The 24,276-nt window shown below is 37.8% G+C and overlaps 2 protein-coding genes across 2 annotated transcripts in view; one reads left to right on the top strand and one right to left on the bottom strand.

Moving 5' to 3' along the window:
* col4a1 (collagen, type IV, alpha 1) overlaps positions 1-3,888 on the bottom strand; it is a 52,025-nt gene extending 48,137 nt beyond the window's left edge. Inside the window, exon 1 of the mRNA XM_066686191.1 lies at positions 3,687-3,888. Within this exon, the coding sequence (XP_066542288.1) occupies positions 3,687-3,758 (72 nt within the window). The 5' untranslated portion in view covers positions 3,759-3,888. The remainder of the gene's footprint in view (positions 1-3,686) is intronic.
* Positions 3,889-4,037: 149 nt separating this feature from the next.
* col4a2 (collagen, type IV, alpha 2) overlaps positions 4,038-24,276 on the top strand; it is an 89,537-nt gene continuing 69,298 nt past the window's right edge. The window contains exons 1-3 of the mRNA XM_066686669.1: positions 4,038-4,169; positions 4,533-4,631; positions 4,712-4,763. Of these exons, the coding sequence (XP_066542766.1) occupies positions 4,582-4,631; positions 4,712-4,763 (102 nt within the window). The 5' untranslated portion in view covers positions 4,038-4,169; positions 4,533-4,581. The remainder of the gene's footprint in view (positions 4,170-4,532; positions 4,632-4,711; positions 4,764-24,276) is intronic.

Genomic DNA, 24,276 nt, shown 5'->3' with positions numbered 1-24,276 from the left:
AATTTTCTGCCAATCCACAGAGCCAGGACAAAATGAACCAGTCTTTCCACGTCAGGCCCATTAACATTTTGTACTTTCTTTGAGATATCAAAGAGATATCAAAGGGATATAAAAGAGTCAAAATATTAAGCACAGGTGTTATGCATATATTTGTATCTTAACAATTATTAAATAACTACAAGATGAACTATAACAAACACTGCACAGTCTTATCATGCTTGCAGAAAATCTTAATGAATAAACAATGGACCATTAAAAGGCATCATTCAAATATAGGCAATATAGATGCATATAGATTTAGCTTATAAGTTCATACCAGCATGTCACAGTTGCATTTTAGCTTGTATTATGAATTGACTTGAGTTGACTTCACTTTATGGCTTCAGAATTTCTCTCAGGGTGTGTTTGTGATGTGAATTAGGCAAGTTGTGGTTTTGGCTAGATATAGCTACACTCCTTATCTCCACCACTCACTTAAACAGTTACAAAATCTCTGTCTTCTGTGTGCCATATTCTCCATTTTAACTAAAGGGAATTTAATCAATAGTTCAGTCTTAACAAGGTCAATTAATTGCAGGAAGTTAAGGAAGGCCCACTAATCTGATTGGAGCTAGTTTAGAGACACGTGAGACCCTCCCTCTCTCTTGAGAAAACAAAAGGTTAAACAGTGTACTCATCTGAAGTTCAGCTAACTTGCTGTGATCAGGAACATCAGGTTTGCATTAAAGCACAGTTATAGACCATGTTGTCCAAAAGGCAGGTGAATGAAAAGGAAATTGTAACTTTTCAGGTTGTTTCAGGACTGTCTCTAGTGGTACAAGTTTGATACAATAAAACTGTGAAACATTTGAGGTTCATATGACTGTTTACTATTTTTGAAGCCCTGCATTGCAAGCAGATTTAATGTCTTGAAAGCACATCTGCTTGCCTCTCTCACAATTCTCCTTTTGTTCGACAAGCTCAGACTCCTGGGAGAGCAGAAAATCACTGTCTGTTTGCATGGTATTAGCAGATGTACCAGTTAAACATTAGAGCTACTTTGTGATACTATCCAATGAATCAATAAATCTCACTAACATGGACGTTGGGAATGATACTAAACTCAAAGTCTTACTATTTTCTCAGTGGGGAACTCCTGACCTTAGAGAAGGATTCAAGAAATAGCTGCACCCCTAGATATTAAGGGAAATATACTTAAATGAACAGAGCTGCTAGGTGGCAGGTTAGAATAGGCCCTCCTCCAGAGAAACTGAAACATATTTTCACAAACACTACTAACTAGTATGAAGTCACTGTAAGTTCTAGACATTTACTTACAGCACATACACACTATACTTCTCACAATGAGGCATCCTGCTTCAGCAAAGCTCTGCAATAACTTCACTGAGTGAATTTCACTCAACACATTTAAGTGGTGAGGGTTTCATGTTAGCAACTTAGCAAGAGTTTTCTCAGAGGTTAATGACAGAGCTATGTCACTGTTAAACAACTTAAAGGTAAGCACTAGCACAAAAAGACGTCTAGTACAATGAAACTGTATGATAAATTATGCCTTGAGGCTCACAGATGCAGGGTCATTACACACGCAGTTAAAGAACATTCACAGTACTGTTGATTGGTACACTGGTATTTTGCTAAATGATTAAAATATTGTTTCTGGGTCTACTATTTCGTAGTCTGGAAGCTGCAAATACTCTTATTGTTATACTGTAGTTGTTAATCTGGCCGATCTAGAAAGAAGCCTGTTTTAGTCATTCTGTAATAAAGTGCTTATTTTTCCAGACAACCTTCCTACTTCTTGACTGTAGTTTTCCCTGTAGAACATATAGTCAACCTGTTCGCTTGCGCATGAAAGATCTAGCCCACCCACGCCAATGAAAAAGCTCCACTGGTGACTAAGAGAAGGCAGAGCCACAGAAACAGATTGTGAGGAACCCAGTCCTTTTGTAGAGCAAGCAGCATTTACAGAGCAAGACAAATGGTACAACAGAGAGATCTCAGAAACAGGAGGAACTGAACTGAACCAGGATCTGGAACTCTATCCATCTTTAACAGAAACATTCATTTTCGTTACTAGAGAACTTCTATATAAACCTCCATTACTCAGTAAAGCTTGATCATGGCAGTAGAATAGAGTATGATGACCAGTGTTGGGTTAATGTAATTATTTTTCAGGTGATTCCTTAGGCATGAATTTCCAATGTGTAGATTACCTGTATGTAATTTCAAATATTCACATATTATTCTACAGCTTTATCTACAAAGCAGCATGTAAGTGCAGGAAATGCAATAAAATTGTGTAGCTAAGTATGTATTCACAGTAGTATGATTGGCTTGTCTCACTTTCGTTCAGAAATAGCTATGTTAGATCTATATATATATATATATATATGTGTGTGTGTGTGTGTGTGATATATGATTACTAAAGTTTCTGTTTTGAAGCAGCTGTTAATAAACGGTTTCTGACTAGTCTCTAAAGTTTGAAAGTGAAGTAACTGTTCATAAAACAAACAAAACCATGCCATCATAACCAAAAGGGACCACTTACAGTAGGTTAATATATATAATGGACCATATCTAAACAACGGTTGAAAGGAAAGTCTGTTTTTCATTTGTGCAGCTGGAATAGAGTAGCACAGAAGTCAATTACAAAGATTTTCTAGGAAGTAATAAGTAAAGTATTTTGTCATTTATCGTTATTTGTAAACTTTTTGAGAGACAACGCAAACTGTGGGTTTTGAATTCTGTAAAGGTCATTAGAGTCATTTAAGGCTGGTGATCAAATGGTGGTATGTGCACAGTTTATGTTAAAATGTTCACAGACATTTAATCTACTGTGCTTGTATATACTTTACCAACAAAGACATATACAGTATACATCACATATAAAGACTGTTTATAGTTTATACAGTTTCTGCCTGTTACTGTCAGCTGTCCGCACTAGCAGCAGTGATCCACTAAACTCCTGCTTTCTCAGTCTCAACCCAAGATGAATGGGAGTGGCAAGCATGGGCTGCAGTGGGCAGTGCCCAAAGAAAAGAAGCACTCCCCACAACAGTGTACAATATTGCTCTAGAAGTCTCCTCCTTAGCTGAGATGAACACAAAACTGGAAGGGATAAATACTGGTACTGAATAGGAAAGGAATTTGTTCCAGTAGTCAGCCACATTGGGTGAAAAAAAGGAACAGTTTGAATTTTCTTGTTTGCAGTGGGTGTATTTGATCCCACTGAACTACTGTAGTAAACTCTTGTAGAAATACAACACTCACTGGTAACTGCAGTTCACATTTGAATCAAATCATTTTGATCAGTGCATAATACAAGGTATTTACACCAGGAAGACAATAATTATATTCATATCCATAACACACATATACACATGGATATATATAATCACATACTCTTAGAATGCCTATGCAAAATAAAATGTTATCATATCCCTAACATACGCGTTGAAATTAAGTTAAAGTTCGCTCCCTTCAAAGGGTTTTATTTCTTAGCAGATGCACTTTAAATCTCAGCCCTTGTTTAAATCACTGCTCCATATACATATTCTTACTCTGCACATGGATTTTTAGGCACGTTTTGCAAGATTGCCACACTGCACATCAATTCAGACCTACCTTCCACTGGAATATCACAGAAAATACAGGGCACAGGGCTCATTCGTTCTGATTAAACTTACCTCAGCTCTGCTGTGGTGCACGCTGGATAAAACGGCTGCCAGGAGGAACAGTGTCCCCCTGGAGAAGAGCATGGCGCCACTCGCGGTGCTCACTCAGCAGAACGGAGAACGTCCTGAGAGCTCAGAGACTTCTTTCGCGTTTCAGGTCAAAACTCTTCTCCTCTTCTACCGGAGCCTGGACAGCACGTTTGTCTGCATCTTTACCCTCGAACGTTATGGAGTTCTGTTCAAAGCAGCTGTTCGTACATGAGTCTACCACACCCCCCACCCCTCACACGAGCGACCACCCTCATCACGCACGAGCTCTACCCTGTGTACCACAGCAGCACTCGCTTTCCAACATTGTCCAGAGAAAGATTATCCAAAGTGTTCGAGCCTAGACATGAGCTTTCTCTCCTGAAAATAAGCGCGGGAGTCTATCTGCACCGCTCTCTGACGCTCGAGCGCACCGTGGCTGAGTTGACGGGAGCGCGCGAGACTGAGGTAAGAGCGCGAGCTCGGCTTTTGCTGGAACCTTCACAAAATAATTACCAAGCGTGTCTTTACGGGGCTGTTGTTTACAGTGTGTATTGCTGTAACACCACACTGAATAATATGTGACCGTTCTAGAGAGCACCTGAGGACTTGTTGAAGTCTTATAAGATTCTGTTGATGTCTATCATAAAATTACACTGAAGTTCCATAGGTCCCATTGTTTAAACAATATGTAGTGAGTTTCTGTAAGCCTTAACAGTGCATTAATGCTGCTTTATGGATGCTAGAACTGTATGCTACAACATAACTGGCTCATGTTGCTGGAATCGTCTGTAATTACTTTGGAAATTTGACATGTTTTCTATATCCCAGGTTGTGTGTGGTTGTCATGCAGTAAAGGTGGATTTCCAGTCGAAAGAGAATGAAATTTGAAGTGCGGATGGAGGGAGTAATGATAATGAAAACACTGAGGTAAATGTTTAGACCTCTTCTACACTTAAACCTATGTTCAAACTCTGGAACCTTCACCTTATTTTTCTGTGTTTTTCCAGGTTTCTGCTTATTTGTCTCACCATCCTCCTACTGACGTCAGAAGTTAACGCAGTGAGTTTTTTCAAAATACTTTATGTGATGCACAAGAGAGACAAACGTGTGGCAGTGAATTATAGTGGGTCTGGCGTTCATATGCATCACTCAGTGAAGACTCTCACTGCAAGTCTGCCAGTTGTATTGCAAAACGTGCACTCCACAAGTGGGAGTGTCCAGTGGGTGTAGCAAGGGTTTCGGGCATGCTCTCAAAACAGCAGAGATTGAACTCTTAAAGAGACATGCACACATTTCAACAGGTTAAAGCAGTGCATTATTTTAAACACGCCCTTCTAACATCAGTATATTCTAATTGTAATGTAACAATCATGTTTTTTTAAAAATCTAAGATTGTAATGGAAATGGCATGTTGTGATTTTTAAAATATGTTTCATGCTAATGTATAAGGTACACATCATGCTATTCTAGTTAGGAGTACACTCTGCCATGTTAAATACTTAACAATAGTCATCATAACATACACAGTGCTACAAGGACACATACCGTTATACCATTATTACTGTATTTGGATTTGATTATATCTATACTGTCAAAACATGCTAAGACTGAACGGTAACAGTACAGCAAAATGTTATAAACCTTTGTGATGAATATTAATATGACCAGAGATTAATTAGAATCTGACATATTACACCCGTCAGGTAATGCTGTAAGTAAGTAAAGCAATTGTGGTTCATTATTATTATCATTTTATCATTAAATCACATAACATTAAGGGCAACTGTGGTGAAATTATGCAGAAAAAATTAAGCTGAAAAAAGGAGATAAATGGTATTGATTTGACAGCAAATTAACTTTTTTTGGTTAAGGTATGCAGTATCACAACAATGATACTAGCTGCACAAGGACACACACTTCCATTAGACGTGCACATTTATAGCCCCTGCTGGAGTTCTTAAACACTGTGCCCAATCACTGTACACTCTATTTGAACATGTATATTGTTGGTCCATCTTGTTATTATTATTATTATTATTATCGTTACACTTATATAGCGCCTTTCTAGACACCCAAGGACGCTTTACAATCTACACTGCTCAGAACGCTCAATTCACACACACTGGCGAGAAGCGGCAGCCAAACGCGCACAGCGTACTCTCGACCAGAAACGACCGTCCACCTGGAGGACTGCATCGGGCACTAGGGTTTAACCCAGGACAGAGCGCCAATCCATATCTGGGCTCACACATACAGACATTCATTCACACACCAGGACAGTTATTAGAGAAGCCAATTCACCTACCCTCCATGTTTTTGGACTGTGGGAGGAAACCGGAGCCCCCGGAGGAAACCCACGCAGACACGGGGAGAACATGGAAACTCCACCCAGATGGGACTTGAACCCAAGATCCCAGCGCTGGGAGGCGAACGTGCTAACCACCAAGCCACCGTGCCGTGTAAGTGTAAACTGAAAACAGTAGGGGTTGCGCAGGGGTTTTAAGTTATTAATCTTCTAGCCCAATTGTTTGTGTGTGAATGTATTCATTTATTTTCATTCATTTTGTGGAGGGGCAAGCATGGCAAAAAAGAATCTACAAGGTGGGCCAACATAGTATGTGTGTCTAACAGAATGGACAGTGAGTGAACACAGTTTTTAGAAACTCTAGAAGCACTGCTGTGTCTGATCCACTTGACCACATGGTCAGTGTCACTGCACAACCCAGATCACTTATGCTCTGTGGGGGTCCTGACCATTGAAATGGGTGAAATGGGATTAGAAAGTATGCAGAGAAACAGGTGGACTACAGTCTCTAATAGTAGAGCTACAAAGTGCTCCAGTATGGTCAGTGGAGCTGATCAAATGGACAGTGAGTGTAGATACAAGGTAGTTGTACCTAATCTAGGGATTTTTCAGTGTATTGATGCAAACCATTGTGCAAATCCTCTAAAGAATTATCATTCCTCATTAAACTCACTAATTTCACACACTTAAAGAGACAGACATAAAACTAAACTCTTTGTGCATGTTGCTGGTTTCCAGGGCCACACGTGTTATGTACTCGATTAACACAGAAGAGTTTGTGTGTATTACTCTGTATAGACTGCATTTTAGAAATTGTACATAATAGGATTAGTTATCTAATGAAACAGCCCTGTGAAGGACTGGCGTCCCCTCCAGGGTGTATTCCCGCCTTGCGCCCAATGATTCCAGGTAGGCTCTGGACCCCCCGTGACCCTAAAATTGGATAAGCGGTTACAGATAATGGATGGATGGATGGATCTAATGAAACATCTAAAGAATTGCCTTCTGCGGATTTTCTCTGGAATGCATTGCTTTTTTGAACATATCTACAGTGGATTTTTCACCTCCTTGGTGTAATATCTCTCACTGATGTAGTAGATCTACAGTTGTGGATTTGAAGATTTACCCCTTAAAAGCATTTTAGTAACACAGCATGTGGGGGAAGTGGGGGTAGGGTTATGGTTGGTCCGTAGTTCAAGTCGTTATTCACCCCATAAAATATGGTCTGCACTGTACAAAATGTTGGTGATCACAGTTTTAAAACATCTGCAACATTCAGCTATACAGAGCAGTTATAGTAATTTTTATATTTGTTCATTTTATAATGTAAATTTAACCCATTGGCATTGTGTCCTATAACACTGAACATGTCCGTACCACATTAATGAAGAAGGTTAATGATGCTTTAAGTTGGTTAAAATAAGATTTGTGCATATATTTATGGAAAGTTTTGTCTCAGTTAAGAAGCAAAATTCGGACACAGACTGTGTCTTGGCTAATGAACTTCACCTACACTAATGAAAATTGCTTCAGTCTGATTTTTTTGACCAAACATTACCATGCAATCAAAAACAATTTCAGTTTCTGCTTAAGCTTTCAATCTTTGCCAGCCGTTTGTGCTGGATATGAATAACACATCTTATCCAAACATTCTGTCATGTCTGATGATTACTGATTAGCACAGGATAATTCACTTAATGAGAAGTCTATTTTATTAGCTGTTTCATATAATTCTTTAGAAAATGTACTTTTACATTATCTCATAGGGAATAGTATGATTGAATTTATCATGGCTTTTTAGTGCCAGGGCATATACAATGACCGTATGAATAGTTCTGTCTTTGTTTTTTATGGCACAAATCTTTCCTAATTAGTGAAACTCGTTTCACATTCAGGGGCCACAAACATGCGTCAGATCAACATCCATTCACATTAACAGCCAAGCTCTTAAAATAATAATAAAAATAGGATTATATTAAATATTAAATAATATTAAAACCAGACATGGTGACTGTAAAATATCTGAAAGTAGGTGGCCAGCCTGTTGCCCAAAAAGACAATGTACAGTGAGGTCTCACATAAATTGTTACAGTATAGTATCTTTCAAATATATACTTTTTAAATCCTCTTTAGTGTCTAAAATAATCACTATGTGCAAATTAACTAAACTAATTACAGAATGTAACCAAAGGCATATTACCCTATGGTTGAGTAGCCTAAAATGACTATGTGACTATTGTATTGTCTGATAGACATTGATTTAATTTACCTTCTAGTGGTATGGAACGTACTGCAATATTAAATGATTCAAACCTGTATCGGTGCCCGATCACAAGCTAACACCAACAGCTAAAGTGTTCAAATCACTTGAGGGTTGAAGTTGTGAACAAGTCTTTTCCCAGCCGTATGGAAAGCGTCAACTTCAGCCACCCTTCAATGAGGCCTGTGGTTTGACTGTGGTTTGAAGCCATTAGTAGTTGAAAGAGACCATTCAGGGGTCATCAGGCATTCTCCTTGGATGTTAAGATTCATGTGGGAAAGATAAGATCTTGCCCCTGTTTGGCCCCTATGCCTTTGTTCCTTTTCTTTCTTCCCTGTGGTACATTTAAGGCTAGAAACAGATACTTGTCATAGACATTATGCTGAAAGTTATGACATGTAATTAACCTTGTAAAGTTTGAAAACTTGGTATAGATGAACTCTTGAAAAGGTTTAGAATATGCTCTATAATCTATTCAACAATAATAAGATGGTCCTGGTGAATAATACAAAGACTTTGAGTGTGGGTGGAAGAATGTATCTAACTTAATAAAGTCTTTTTTAGAGTATTCAGTGATTGTTCCACTGTTGTTATGTCTTTTCTGTCTTGACTAAACATTGCTTATCCTTGGTTGAAGCACCTTCTTTCTTTTTTCTTTGTTTCAAAAGTGCTGGCACAGTCCATATCTCAGGCTCCTACCTTTGCTTTGAAACTTTGTTTATATTTGGCGTATCTTCATATAGGATTTGTTTCTTTTACCCTGATTCAGTTTGTTTCTGCAAACAGGGAGGTACCCCATGACAAGGAATGCCACTGTCATGAGGTACCACTGTTCCAGAGTGAGATATTAATATCATACTTTGCCATTTTAGAGGTAAAGTCATTTGCCTGAGTGGAAGAAGAGGCTTCTTTGTCTCTGAACTTATCTGATTCTGAGCTTCACTGATGAAAACTTGTGACAGTGTTAAGAGCACACTCAGTGCATTGTGCTGGTTCTAGGTCTGCAGGAAAAGCTATTTTCAGACAAGCATCATTCCACAATTATGGATGATCTCATCAAAGGAGCAAATGTTTATCAAAAATCCTTCTTATTATTTACACTAGCGTTATATTTCAGTGAAGTAGAATAGAAAACTTTAGTTCAATTGCAATTCTGTGATTTATATATTATAATAAATTGGGTTGACTCTACAACAGTCTGGGTACATATTAACAGTCTTCTGGCATATTAATGAGTAAAACAGCGCCAGTGTTTCTCAACATAGTGTATTCTAAATAACAGATGTTGAGTATACGTTTCATGAAGTGCTTTTGGGATTTGTTCCTTTTCCTTGAATTGAAAATACCATAATGTTCCGGTGAGAAAATGTACCTCATGTTTATCAGAATCTTGTACCAAGGGAGTCCAGGAATATCCAGATAGGTTGAGAAATAGAGGAAGAAATGGCTAACACAGAAAACCTCAAGTGAAATTCTACACGTCATAAGAGAATTAAAGGTTTTTTACTGTTACCTTTGGATTGGATGTGACGATCTAAAATCAGCAGTTATCAAATACAAAAACTCTATCACAGTAAGTCTAGGGGAACACTCTTCAATGTAAGCACGGACTGTAGTGCAAAGTTCACCTCCATTTATAAAGTTATGTCAGAATTAAAATAAAGGTAGAGTTAACACTGCAGCTAATTTGTTTAGTAGTAGATGGGATCACTCATCATATAGAATATATTCAGATATTTTCTCTTCAGAAGATGATATCAAATGTTAGTTTGTGAACTGTGAGAAGAAAGACATCTTTTACTCGTTTTTACTCTTATTATTATGGACTTATTTACTCCTAAAATAAAGCAATATCATCATACCTGTTAATGCCATACAGGTGAATTTCACTTAACTGTGGTCTTATATACATTCACTCAGCAGGTCTCGGTGTCCAGGGTTTGATAATTTCCTTGGGTCTCTCTGTGCTGAGTGTCTATTTGTCTATGTGGGATTCTTTGAGTCTATGAGTGAGTGTGTGAATGGGTGATTCCCTGCAATAGATTGTCACCCTGTACAGGTTGTGTTCCTGGTAGGCTTCAAACTCACAAGGTTTCATGCATTCAGGATAAGTTTTATATATATATATATATTTTTTTTTTTTTTGCTTACGTCTTCATAGTATTACTGTTAGTCACAGGGATGTTTTTACAGAGGGGCATTTGAGAATAGGGACAAAGACGAATGGCATTTTGGAACAGTTTGGGGAGGAAAGAATGAACGTCAATAGGAAGATAAATTCATGGCCTTTTGGACCACATGTTCAGGTTATTTGTGTAAGTAGAATTCAAGATGTGCTTTTCCTGTGCAGGGGTGGATTGTTGGCTCTTGGTTCATGCTTTTTATATGGAAAAGGAATTTAATGCAGACACAATGGGACAAAGAAGTTTTGTTATGGCCTTTGACGTACTACTTAATTAACCCAACTTTCCCATGTACATTCTTTCAGACATGTTTTTAATCATACAACAGGCTGAAGAAACTAATTAAAGTTAAAGACTAAATGTAGAATTATTATGCCACATTGTTTTCACCATAAGCAAGTGAATATAAAAAAAAAATAAAAAAACAGCATTTAAAGTCTCAGTGTTTCCAAGCAAAAAGGGAATTGCTCATCTCTTTATGTTAATGAGAAAAAAATTAATACCTCAAACTGAAGATTTTCCATGCAAATAATTTGTCATCTTCTTAATATTGTAAAAAGATTCAGAAAATCTGGAGAAATACCAGTCCACGTAAAGTAAGGCTAGACACTAATCTTGAATGAGCATGTCCCTCAAGCCCTCAGATGGCACTGCATGAGAAACTGGAATGCCACAGTGAATATAATAGCCACATGGGCTTGGGAGTGCTTTTTTTAAATTGTCATTTAACATAGTACACCACTGCATTAAGAAATGCAATCTGAAACTCAATTAAGCAAGGAGAGGGCCATTCTGTTCAGAACCTCTAACAAGTTCTCTGTGTCTAAGCTCATCTCAAACATTGGTGTAGCCAGAAATGGACCTTTAGCTGGAGCTTTGGCAAAAGTAAGTTTGCACACTTAATCTTCTTATAATGAAAGACAACAGCAAAAGGGGTGCAGAGGAATTCTGGTTTGGTTTTGGTTTTGGCTGAGCCATCTCAGCTATTTAGAGAAGCATATGCTGCCATCAAGACAATGTCTTATTCTGAAAAAGTGGTTATTTCAGCCAGACAATGGCAGGCCTCATTCTCCACATGCTACAATTAGGCCTCTCACAATAATTATATTATCAACTTATTACACAATAGACGGACATTACCTCAATCATTTATGCTGACCTCAATATTGCTCATTGTGTTTATTGGCATGTTTGTTTACATAACAATGAATATCACCGATATTTAAGCCACTGTTCTGTTCTCTGGTTTTCTCTGGCCTCTCTATTCTGGAGACTTTATATGATAATAAGATTTGTTTTTAATAAAAAATAATGTAAAATATTTTATTAATCTTTTATTTATTTAGGATACTGAAACTTTTTTTTTTTTAATTTTTGTTAAATGTTAAGTGCTTCTTAAAGACGTGTAACTCCATTATTATGCTATTATCAGTATATCAGTGGAATAAAAAAACACTCCTAAAATGGTAATAATATCATTTATCACACTTATTTCTGGGAAAATATATCGACCACAAAAATGGCTATAGTGACAGGCCCGGCTACAATTACTTGGCTTCATAGACACAGAGAATGTGTGCTTTACTGCCATGCCTGCAATTCAGATCTGTATGCTATGGTCCATCCTAATGGTCCAAAATATCCATATCCCTCTGGAATTTGTGTATGTGCGCTTCATTTGTTGTTTTCCACCCTCTCTGGGAAACCCCTCTGACTGCAGCTGAGTTTTGGCCCCCAGTCATCCCTGAATTTGAGGTTGCACGTGAGAGTGGATGCGTATGTGTATGTGTGCATGAAAGGAAAGGCGTTGATGTAGAGATGTCTATGTGTGATAAGGAAAATTGTGGGTTTTTGAAAAAAAAAAGACAATTGGGGGAAGATCCATTGTGTTGGATTAGAAGAAGTAGAACAGGAAGTTAAGCTGTTCAGATGAGAAGAACATGTGCTGAGGAACATATTGCATTCATTTGTACAGGCAGAGCTTGATTATATGACTAAGATAAGCAATATGTAATATTTTGCTTAAAAAATTATGAAGTGTAAAACTGTGGTAAGGGATATAAACTTATACAGTGTTTAAGCATTAAAAGCAAACCTTTGTACAAATATTTTTCATGAATTCTACAAAAGATAGCAATGATATCAAATTATTACAGAAGGGTAATTTTATGCGATTGGGCTGTATGGTCATGTCTGTGAGGCAATGAGAGTGCATTATGTAGCCGTAGCAGCCAAAAGTTGGTTTCTTGTTTCTTGTGCTCTTGCCCATATCCCCTGTGACCTAAGAACCTTCATGACCCTTAACTGGCAAGAGACTGTGTTCCTGCCAAGCTAAGGCACGCACACACACATACACACACACTCACACACACACACACACACACAGAGAGAGAGAGAGAGAGAGAGAGAGAGAGAGAGAGAGAAGCGTGCCTAAGGCCTGACACTTTGAACTTATTCCCATAGAACCAGGAAATCAGCCATGGGAAACTCTCTCTCTCTCTCTCTCTCTCTCTCTCTCTCTCTCTCTCTCTCCCTTGTATATTAGAGAGAATTATAATAGGAATAAATTTGATTTATAAGGATTTTCTTACTGTACTCTGATCATATTTTTTCATTTATGTCTTCACTGCTTTATTAAATTATAGTTGTTTGACCCTGCTATGTGTTCCCTGTAATTGTAATCACTAACTAATCACCTGATTAGAGGTTTATTGTTTGGTAATGGATAATGATATACATTCTGTGATGAAAATAATAATGTTAGCCTGTTTTTGATTGACTTTTGATTACTGTTCCTTCCACTTCAGCAAGATTATGTTGCCTACAGGAAATCTTAGTTCAGATGTACAATCTCTAATCAAACACCTGACTCAACTTTCAGGGAAGATAATATAACTTAGTTTGGCACGTTAACATTGGTTTTCTTCATAAAATGTCCCTCTTCTAGAATGTCCAATCTATTTATGTAAGGATATGAACACCAATGGCTTGGTCTTTGCTTATTCTTCACTGTTTGATTAACTGCATATTAAAATGTGCCCTGGGAGCTGCAAGTGCAAGCTTTAAACTATACTGAATTGGTGGCATTTTCCCTAAGCAGCAAAAGACTGATGCCTGGCATGTTACTTACTTTTGCATATTTACATTTTCCTTTCCTTTTTTGTACATGTCCTCTCTCTCTCTCTCTCTCTCTCTCTCTCTCTCTCTCTCTCTCTCTCTCTCTGTCTCTCTCTCTCTCTATGTATTTCTCTCTCTCTCTCTCTCTCTCTCTCTCTCTCTCTCTCTCTCTCTCTCTCTCTCTCTCTCTCTCTCTCTCTCACACACACACACACACACACACACACACCCACCCACACATATGCACACTCTCTCTGGAGAATGAACATCTGTTGAGAGAATATATCCTAAACATCCTGAATTTAAAATAGTTCTTTAGCCAGTAAACTAATGCATTCACCAGATCATTTCATTGAGAAAGGCAGGAACAGGAAAAGAGGACATGCCAATAGTGTCAGCCCCCGTAGCCCCCTATCCTCATGAGCTGTTCCCAGAAGAGAGCACCCCACGCAATATTTTCCCATAAATTGTCTATATTATGAGCATTCATTAAGCTTGACTTATGACTGTTTTAGGTACAAACTGATCTTGTTAATCTCCAGATAAAAAAAAACAGATGCGACAAAAGCATTCTTTGAAACAAATCCATAAAACAACTACTTTTGTTTTCAGTGGACAATTCTTTAAAATGGGACTTTTTGATATATGAAGTTGTTCAAATATAAGGACTCTATTTCAGATTGGCCACAGATTTTTAATATTTATCTAAATTCATCTTTGACATATCTGTATAATCAAACCAGTGCATGCAGATTTGAGCACAATAATAATAAGCCTTGATTGCTTGAAGGTTTGATTTATTGGTCATAAGTGAATCAGATGATGAGTTTGTACATCAGTCAGTGTGATAAAATCTCAACTAATGTTTTTATGCAGCTTAGATGAATTAAAGCAATTGTTTTATAATAGACAAGATATTCAGAGGGTGGCACGGTGGCACAGCAGGTAGTGTCGCAGTCACACAGATATTTAGAACTAAAAATATAATTTATAAAAACTTTTTCTTAGAAAATACATTATCATATTCATTCCATCTTAAATTCAGTGTTATTTACATTGTCCATTATTGTTAATTCTGTTTGTGATATAGGTTCTATACATTTAGCCATTTAGCAAGTCTTAGTTTACACAGCATTTTGGCAGTCACTGGCAGAAATTGGTGGCATTATTAATATCTTATAGCCTAAATACTCAGTTCTTGGTCAATGTGCATGTTTTTGCTCTTACACCTATATGTGTATACAGTATATGTGCCGTACAAATAGAGGGTATAAAGGTTACATGTGTGTTATTTTATGTGTGCTTGATTTACTAAAGCGTTATTGTGTGTAAATGTCCCAAAAGATGTGTTGACACCTTTAACCATGACAGCAGTCACAGCAGTTAGTTGGAGGGCTGAGCTTCTATTTACCAATAGAATAACAGTTCTTATACTTTTGGGATCAGATTCAGCTTGTGCGAGAAAATGCAGAGAAAATCTGATGATATAGAATAATTGAAATTTATTGGACTGCTGTTGTAAAGATTTCTGTACATAAGATGTGTGAATGTGAAGTTTATAGAATCTCATCTATTTCTTAATCATCTCAATAGAATTCTCCATCATTTTTATGCACAATTTATCACTGTGTTAAACACATATTTTCTTTTTCCTTATAGTATTAATCATGGCTTTAAAAAGGAGCTGAGTTGGCTTACGGATAATAAATAGAAGCTTACACATGTATAACAGACATTCTGAGTACTGCTACATATATTTGTATGTCTCGCACTGTTAAGTATGTAGTGGAGTCCACTCTCTGCACCGATAGGTGTCTGTTAGTGATGCATTAATGCACATTTGGTTAAACTGTTTGTGTTTTAAGAAAGCTAAATGCATGGCTGATGTGACTCCATGCTGGTCTGTGCCACATAGTTGGTCTTATGACAGACAGATGGCTAACACACATTCACAGTATTTCTGAGGCCGTTTTTATGCTTTGAAAGTGGAGTAGGCTCACATTTAGCACTTAGAATTACAGTGTTTGCTTGAAACAGAACATATGCTTACAGTATTAGTAATTTAATACAAACAGATTTAGTGCCAGCACCTAATGATTTTTGTCAGCTTTTAGAATTATAACTGCTTTTTCATTGCTTTGTTTGTTTTTAACACTGAAGATAATCAAAAGGATAATTCCATATATACCATAACTTGATACTTTGCAAATATCAGATACAACTAATTAGTTATATTTCCAAACAAACTGGCCATGAAGTACAAGTCATTCATAATTCATTGACTCACACAGACAGACCTAAGACCTAAGAAATAAATGTAACAAAAGATAACACTAAACCTCCAGCAACAATATAAAATACAATTTAATTATTTATTAATTACTTATTTCTTGCACTCTACGGCCACCTTGTTATTTCTAGTCTTTAAACAACAGCTGTGTCCCAACAAAAAAAAAAATGATTCATACAAGCAACTACACTACTTTCATAACAAGTTGCCTTTCTCATTTGACTCTAAATCAACTGAGGGATGTATTTTGATATAGATTTTTTAGATAAAGACTAATGATGAATATAAAAAATAATGAACATTTTCATACTTGTATTCTGTGTTTAGTTGTTTTGTCTGCTTTTGTTACTAAAACTGAAGGATATCTGAAGAGTGGTCATTTTAATTGATATGCTGCTGACCTTCCACAAGCTGATGTTATTCAATTTAAATGCATTCACAATATTTATATGGTTTCACTATGAAAAAAAAATTGAATTCCAATATTAAGTGCAATAGCCACAGTCAGGGTCAGATGATTCTTGATCTTCACTCTGTGATTTTAAAGACAGCTGCAGTTTTCATCACTGCTGTGTTCCCATGTATATGAGTTCAGTGTCATTCTCAAGTCTGCTCTAGTATTAGTCAAATCACACCTTCTGACTCTTTCTTTATTTTCTTGCATTTGGTTCAGTGGACTCTCTTCTTTCATAGTTCACCATCTTGTGGCAATCAAAATCTGTTGTGCTTGTTTTCTATTTGTAGCTTCATACTTTTATATTATACTTAGAATCACAGACTGTATCTAATGTAAGAGCCTTCCCAGAAGCGTTAAGGCTGTTACTGCAGTGAAGCTGAGACACATTTCATTAATATCCCTAAATGGAGTAGCAGGGTTCTAAAATTTGGACTAATTTGTCATGGAAGACAGTTTGGTCAAAACTCACTAAATCCTGAAGTAACCCTAAGTTTATCTATATGTTAACTCAGTGTTATTAATGCACATTTGAATGCATTAGTAGTGTTGATGTCTGTTTATTCTGTAGGTTCACAGTTGAAACCATGTCATGTGAGGACACCCATGGATTTCCAGGGCTGCACAGAGATCTGTTGCACTTCCTTTTATAGGAAACTCTCCTCATCTTTCTCTCTTCTTCTTCCACATACATCTCAAGGGATGCTGATGAGGTCCAGTTTTGGCAGAGCTAGAAAAGAAGAACAGAATATTTTCTCTCTCTCTCTCGCCGACTCATTCCACGTGCAGTGCTGGTCATGTTGCTTGTCCTGAGGGGAAGATGGATAATGTCTTTTAGATGACTGCATGTGATGCAGTGATCTAAGACAGAGGGATTGTCTCAGCTGTGTTTGTATATTATTCAGGTTCTGCAGGGCATTAGGAGCAGTAACAGACCACCTCAGAGTGCAGGTGCCCTGCTTTTACAGAACTCATCCATATGAACATACACCATTTATTAGCTCAGATAATGATCCCCAGTGTAAACACCAGGATTTGTCCCAGGAACTGTGTAATTGTAATATTATCTCAGTTTGTGCTAATCAGGCTCTGTTGCTTATACCCCCTTCAGCAGGATTTCAGAAAGAATGTTTTCATAGACGCAGTGTATTTTTATACTCATGTTTAATCCCAAATAAGAGCAATATTTCCCTACCCTCTACTCCTGGGTTTGAGCTTGTGTTCCCGGATCACAGAATTACACACTAAGAACAAATGCCACCCTGCTCCAGTGCCTACTACAGACAGAGATAAAAACACCCTCATCTGGGTACACACTCAAATCCACTTGCTGAGTCAAACAAGGCTTATCTGTCTGGAGTGATAAGTTGAAATCATTTGATATTTCACACAATATAATATGTGCCAGCTCACAGGGTCCTGGATTCTTGCCTCAGGTCACTGTCTGTAATGTGTTTAGTGTGTTCCCCCTGTATCTGTGTGGACTTCCTCCTGCTGTTCTGGTTTCCTCCCACAGTCACACACATTTGTACGTCAATTGTATATGCAAAGTCACAGGCATGACTGGAAGAGGGGAGGGTGCCTTGCAAAGGCCTTTTCCTGCATTGCACCCAGTAAAACCCAGTGGGTAGGCTACAGATACTCAGCAGGCCTGAACAGGATAGAGCAGTTACAGAAAATCGGCATCTGCACAGGGGCAGTATTCTTGTAGAAGACAATAAGATCATTCAAAAACCTGCTGCAGAGCATACTTTTTAATTAAAATGCTGCATGGAATAATGAGATGTGATCAGTTTATTTATACAGAAAATGCATTTGGAAAGGGCCAGTCTAAACACAGTATCTTGATTTGATAATGGCCTGATCACACACCCTTACAGCTTTTGAATCCATGCTAGAGTGGAGTTCTTGATTGGAACGCTGCTGTTGCTTTTGTTAGTTTGTGGCTTGTTGATATGTCTATAGGACAAAGACTGCTGAGAGTCCTGAAAATATCATTAGAAAAGCTGCTTTTTAATGAGAGGGCTACAACAGGAGATTCTATCACAGAAACAACATTGAGTGGCATAATGTCATTAATATTTTATGAAACTAAAGAATGTCCTGTGTGCATTATTGGGGACACGTATCAGAGATGGAAAATGTGATACATCCCTGCTATATTTCTTTAAACTGTGGGGGGCAAAAATAATTCTTTGGAGTTTAAATACTTACAGAACCTTCTACATAAAAGAATTTATAAAATTCTATTGCATTTATAGGAAATGGCAACATTCAAGAACCATTTAGGATCCTTTAAGATTGTACTGCCCTTTCCTAGAAAAAGATCATTATGCAGTTCGTAACCTGACTCTGACTTGAATGCTTCATGTAGCACCAAAGATGGAATAAGCAAATTCATACCTCCACCACCTTCCTTCCTTTTTGTCCTTTTGGTTTTACCTGGAAATCACTGAAACCTTCAAATAAAAATGACATGCCAAAACACTGAGCGAGAGAGGTGATGTTTTTGAAGATTTCACCACCAGGGAAACACAGATAGCTTTCTTGCAACACAGCTCTTGGTTATTCTCCAGGTTCATTTAGGAAAGACAAGAGCAGGAAGTTCTGATTAGAATTGTGGGCCTCTGAGAGAAGGTTTTTTTTGTTTTTTTTTGTGAGAACTGGTTTGGTGCGGAGTGGTCCAGCTGTGCTTGGCTGTGCTACTCTTTTGGGGTTGCTTTGTTGATGTGGGGATGGTGCCAGAATATCAAACTTCTCGCAACTCTTGTGTTCAGTTAAGCTTGGGATAGTATTATTCGCTCTTTGTTTTGGATTTTGATAGCCCTTTCGTTCACAAGTGTAAAAGAACATGTCTCTCTGTTACTTTGGAATGCTGCTCACCTAATATGGGCAATATTGAGAGGTCCTATTTTGGCACTCCTGATTTGGATGGTAAATGATGGAAAACACAAGCAATCAATAAACTCAAATGAGTGTAAGAAATTTCTGTGGCAGTTTTTCTCATGGAATGTAGTTGTTGAATGGATTAATTAATACTTCTATGATTTCATGTCTGTAATGACCATCTATGGTGTCTCAAGTCCATCTGTTTTGTCATTATTTATCCTCGATTTTCAATTTCATGGCATATACCTACATGTGCAATTTGTCTCTAAGTGTTCCCATGCCTCTGTGGAAAGAGGGAGCTGAAGATTTCCAGAACTTTCCTCAGGGGAGATAGAAGGGAAAGAGGCACTTCCTGCATACTGCCCTACAGCTGTTCACTTAAAGGGGCTAATGGAATCTCTCTCTCTCTCTGAGTTTATGCACAAACATTAGAGTACCTGGAGCACCTACAAGTTGGTGCTCCCAAAAACTGTGAGATAAGATCACCCATTCAGTTTTTTTTGTCAGAAAACAATGGACAAAAAAACTGTTCTGATTCAGCTCCACATCCTACATCATTAGAATTATACTGCCCCATGGCAAAAACAAGAATAGAGATAGAACTGAACCAGACCAAAATAGGGCTTCTGTGTAGCTCTCTCTATATATAAAACCCCTTTAGAAATATGCTTCTTAGATGATCACTGTTCAGTTGTTAATGTGTTTCTGTTCCTTGCTGGTCTTGCTTTGTTATTGCTGTGTGTAAAAAAAATTATAATAATAAAAGGAGAAAAAAAATCAAAAGCTTGTTCGATATCAGCCAAGAATGATGTGTGGCACTTTAGAGGCCTACAGGAAATGAGCAGCAATAGTAAGTTGTTAAAAGGGAGCTACAGTGAAGACAGATGAGAAAATGGGAGGGAGCGGGAGCCAACATGGCTGCTATGAAAAAAGTGCATGAAGTGGCCTTATCTTTATAATGAGCCAGTTAAATGATTGAGATCTACTTTTGCTCCAGGAAACACGGAAACAACACAGAACTCATTGCTTGTTTTGTATGAGGCTGTTTTGCCTTGTTCTGTGAGCTGCAGTGTGTCTTATGCAAAATGTGTGTCTATGAAGCTGCATTAAAGCAGTTTTAACTACAATACAAGGTATGAGAAAAACACCCTAAACGAAGGAATTAGGAACTGAGTCAGTATGTGACCTGAGTGTATAGATCGTAATCGTAATCAGATGATTGTGATAAATCTTTGCAATTTCAGATTAGTCACTTTATATAAGAACTGAAAGAATAACTTTATTGGAAGACTGTATAACAAATATACAGTCTTAGACAATGCCTGTTGGTCCAGTCATTTTGAAACGTTAACTTAATTTTAAGGGAAGTTGAGCCCTTTCATCAAAAGGCTATATATCAGCCGTGAGCTCTTCTCATCCAGTCTTAGCAGTGAATATAAACTGTTTTCAGCATGAGCATATGTTTAGTTGAAAAATCTTTTTTTATCCATCTCTGTGTGTCTGTACTCCTGCTCTGTTTACATCCTGTGGATTTGACCTTTGTTCTTGAGCTTAACAGCACAACAAGCTTTGACCAAGTGCTCATTCTAGCCATAACATGCTCTCACCACCGCCTTTTGCTTCCCCATGTCTGATTCTGCTCTTGTCTAAATTGTCTGGTTTTCTGCCGGGTCATGTTACTCACTGCATAGGCATGTGGGTCATTTAGACACAATTCTTTCTGAACAAGAACATCCTAGATACCTTGGTTTCTGCGCTTTGTCCTCCATTTTCTGAAAATGCTGGTGCTCTTATGTGGGTAGAACATCACTGAGCTCCTGATAAAGAGGCTTTATAAGTGTAGTTTATTACTGTAAGATCAGCCTCTTAAGAATATGTTGCTGCATGAACAAGTATATCCTATTTCCATGGTGTGTGTTGACAATGAAAGCTGAACACATTAAAGAAACCCTCTTTACAGCATAAGATTTACTCTAAGAATCACCCAAGTCACTTTTAGAGTGATTATTAAAGATTCTCCAGTGGTACGTTTTACACTCACTGTAGACTCCAAAAGATGTCATCCACATTTATACTTTTCCAGCTGATACTTGACCTTGAGCATGGTGACCTTAGGTTCTAGTGTATTTGCTTTTGAGTGGCCCACTCTTCTGACAGTGTTTTAGAACTCAATGCAGCTGTTATTAACTGTGTATACTGTGTAATCCCATGACTGATCTTGAATTTGCTCTGCATTTACATTATTTGACATATACGTGTCATATTTTAGAACCTGGGTCGCACGGTGGCACAGCAGGTAGTGTCGCAGTCACACAGCTCCAGGGACCTGGAGGTTGTGGGTTCGATTCCCGCTCCGGGTGACTGTCTGTGAGGAGTTGGTGTGTTCCCCCCGTGCCTGCGTGGGTTTCCTCTGGGTGCTCCGGTTTCCTCCCACAGTCCAAAAACACACGTTGGTAGGTGGATTGGCGACTCAAAAGTGTCCGTCCGTCCGTGTGTGTCTGTGTTGCCCTGTGAAGGACTGGCGCCCCCTCCAGTGTGTATTCCCCGCCTTGCGCCCAATGATTCCAGGTAGGCTCTGGACCCACTGCGACCCTGAATTGGATAAGCGGTTACAGATAATGAATGAATGAATTTTAGAACCTCTATACCTATATATGGTAGACATTCTCAACACATCACTGTCAGTGACACCACTGTCTTGAGAATATAGACCTATATCCTGCCGTCCTAAAAAGAGAACCTACAATTTAAGCGGACTCATAACATGGGCAGTGAGGTGTAAATGTTTGTACTGTAAGTGGGTGGTGAATTTATTTATAATAAATACAGTTGTCCAGGGATAGTGTTTAGGGATCTCATTATTTTAAATTATGTCTGGACCGTTATAGAGAATTAGGGGTGATTTGTAATGTGTATACTGAAAGTGTAGGCCTCTGGGTCAGTTCTAGTCGAAAGGAGAAGTAGGGAACTGTGTGGGGGTACATAAATGGCACACTCTAAATAATCTTTAATAATATAACTTTAAAAAAATAAGCCTGCAAACCTATGTTTAACATTAAGCTTTCTTTTAACTTGATGCATTAAAAGCACAACGTAGACTACTGCAATCAGGTTGTGTATCAAAACTTAAACACAAAGTCTTTGATTTTTCAAAGTGACACACACACAGCTCATAATAAGTGAAAAGCTCAAAGCCTTGCAAATGATGCCCATGGTTACTCTGCCAGTTTGTTGGTAGCATAGTGCCCACTTTTATAGTGTACTTTTATTTAGACATTTTTTTTCTGGAGGCAAATATGCAACATTTTTTATATGAACTCATTGCTGTCTCTGACACTGGCATTTTGAGAGATGATGGAACAAAACAAACATTTTCTTTTGGCAAGCATGCTGGTAGCAGTTCCAAACATAGCCCAGACTGGGCTATGAACCTGTAAGCCGTATGCAAAAAACCTATTAAAGTTTGAAAATGATACAGTTGTGCAGTGGAATATTGAGATGTTTTTTTTTTTTGTTGTGTAATGACCTTATAATGGAAAGAAATCTTATTGAAATCTCATATTTTAACAAATGAAGCGTGGTAGTCTATATTATCACATTATCTGCCGACACATTATATGAGCAGGAAATTCTTGTGAATCGATTAAGAAAATCATGGAGAATTATGGCACTCCTTCAAACCAATCACAAACCAATAGCTCACTCAACTCCCTCAGATATATGAAAGACAGGAGACCACGAACTTCAAATACACACACACACACACACACACACACACACACACACACATACACATAGACACACACACATAAACATACACACTCAGGTCAAATTCCTCCCTCATACCATCTCATTAAAAGTGTCTTTGAAGGGCAGGTGGTAAACCTCCGTCCTCCTGTCCAGTCAGTTCAGGTCCCAGAGCATCTCTCCTTATCTGGGGTTGGGTTTCCTCCTCAGAGCTCTGTCCAGCTCCACTGCTGAGTGACCGGACAGAAGAAGAAGGTGAGAATGGGGGTGGGTGGGGTGGGGGTGAATGAAAGGCTGTCAGAGATCAAGAGTGGAGAGAAAAACAGAAAACACTGGAAAGGAAATTGGCAGCAGGGGTGGGATATTGAACTTTTCTGGGTTACATGTGGTGTTAGTGGTGATATATTTATTGTATGGCCTAGTAGGAAGCATTTTTGTTGAACTTCATTTGTTGCAATGTATTAAGCATCTCTCACTTGTTTTATGCAACATACAAAGTTTGCTGTGCTTAGAAATGTATAATATTACAGCCATAAAAATTACAGATATAAATATAAAAATATAAGGACTCTTTGAGTAAGTAAAATATAAATGTAGGATTTAGCTCATAATTATACTATTTTATGCTCTGAAAATGAGCACAGCAACTGAACCTTGCTAAATTTAAACTTTCAGACACCTTTGTTAGTGTTTGTAAGTAGAAATGGAGATATCATGATTTAAAACTCATGTACAGTTTTAGTTACTGTGCAGAATTGTTTTGTAGAAAATATCCTTTGGATTGTCATTTTTTACATTTTTTTTATATTGAGACAAATGGATAAATATACAGAGTCAGTGTTTTTTATGAAAATTGTAAATAGAATGGAATGTAAGTATAACATATGTAATTCAAGAGATCAAATAGTAATTGTGAATGTAAAGTGGTATTTGCTGATTGATGCCTAAAACATTCACAGTTACTCCTTTTGAAGTCCTGTGTAATCTCTGAAACCTGTGGGGTCTTCTTCTTGACAAGGGTCCTTGTTTTTCATCTTTTCTATCAGTGTTCCCCTTTGGCACTTGACAGAGGTCAGAATGATAGGATCACAGCCGAAGTCAAAGATCAACAGGCAAAGGGCAAAAAGTCAGAGTTCAGAGAGCTTTGAATTTCCAAGTCATGAGACCCCAGAGTAAAGGCATTTATAACACAACCCATAGGAATAGCTCAATAATAGAACCTGTATACAGTTACACATGGGCAAGCAAGCTGATGAATCCATTTAAAACAATTTCTGTGTCTGAATTCATCTTTAGAAAGATCAGAATGATACAAACAAACAAACCT

Source organism: Hoplias malabaricus, chromosome 12 (genome assembly GCF_029633855.1).
Source record: "Hoplias malabaricus isolate fHopMal1 chromosome 12, fHopMal1.hap1, whole genome shotgun sequence".
Lineage (NCBI taxonomy): Eukaryota > Metazoa > Chordata > Actinopteri > Characiformes > Erythrinidae > Hoplias > Hoplias malabaricus.
The sequence above is the reverse complement of the archived record's forward strand: the minus strand, read 5'-3'. Positions and strand labels throughout refer to the sequence as shown.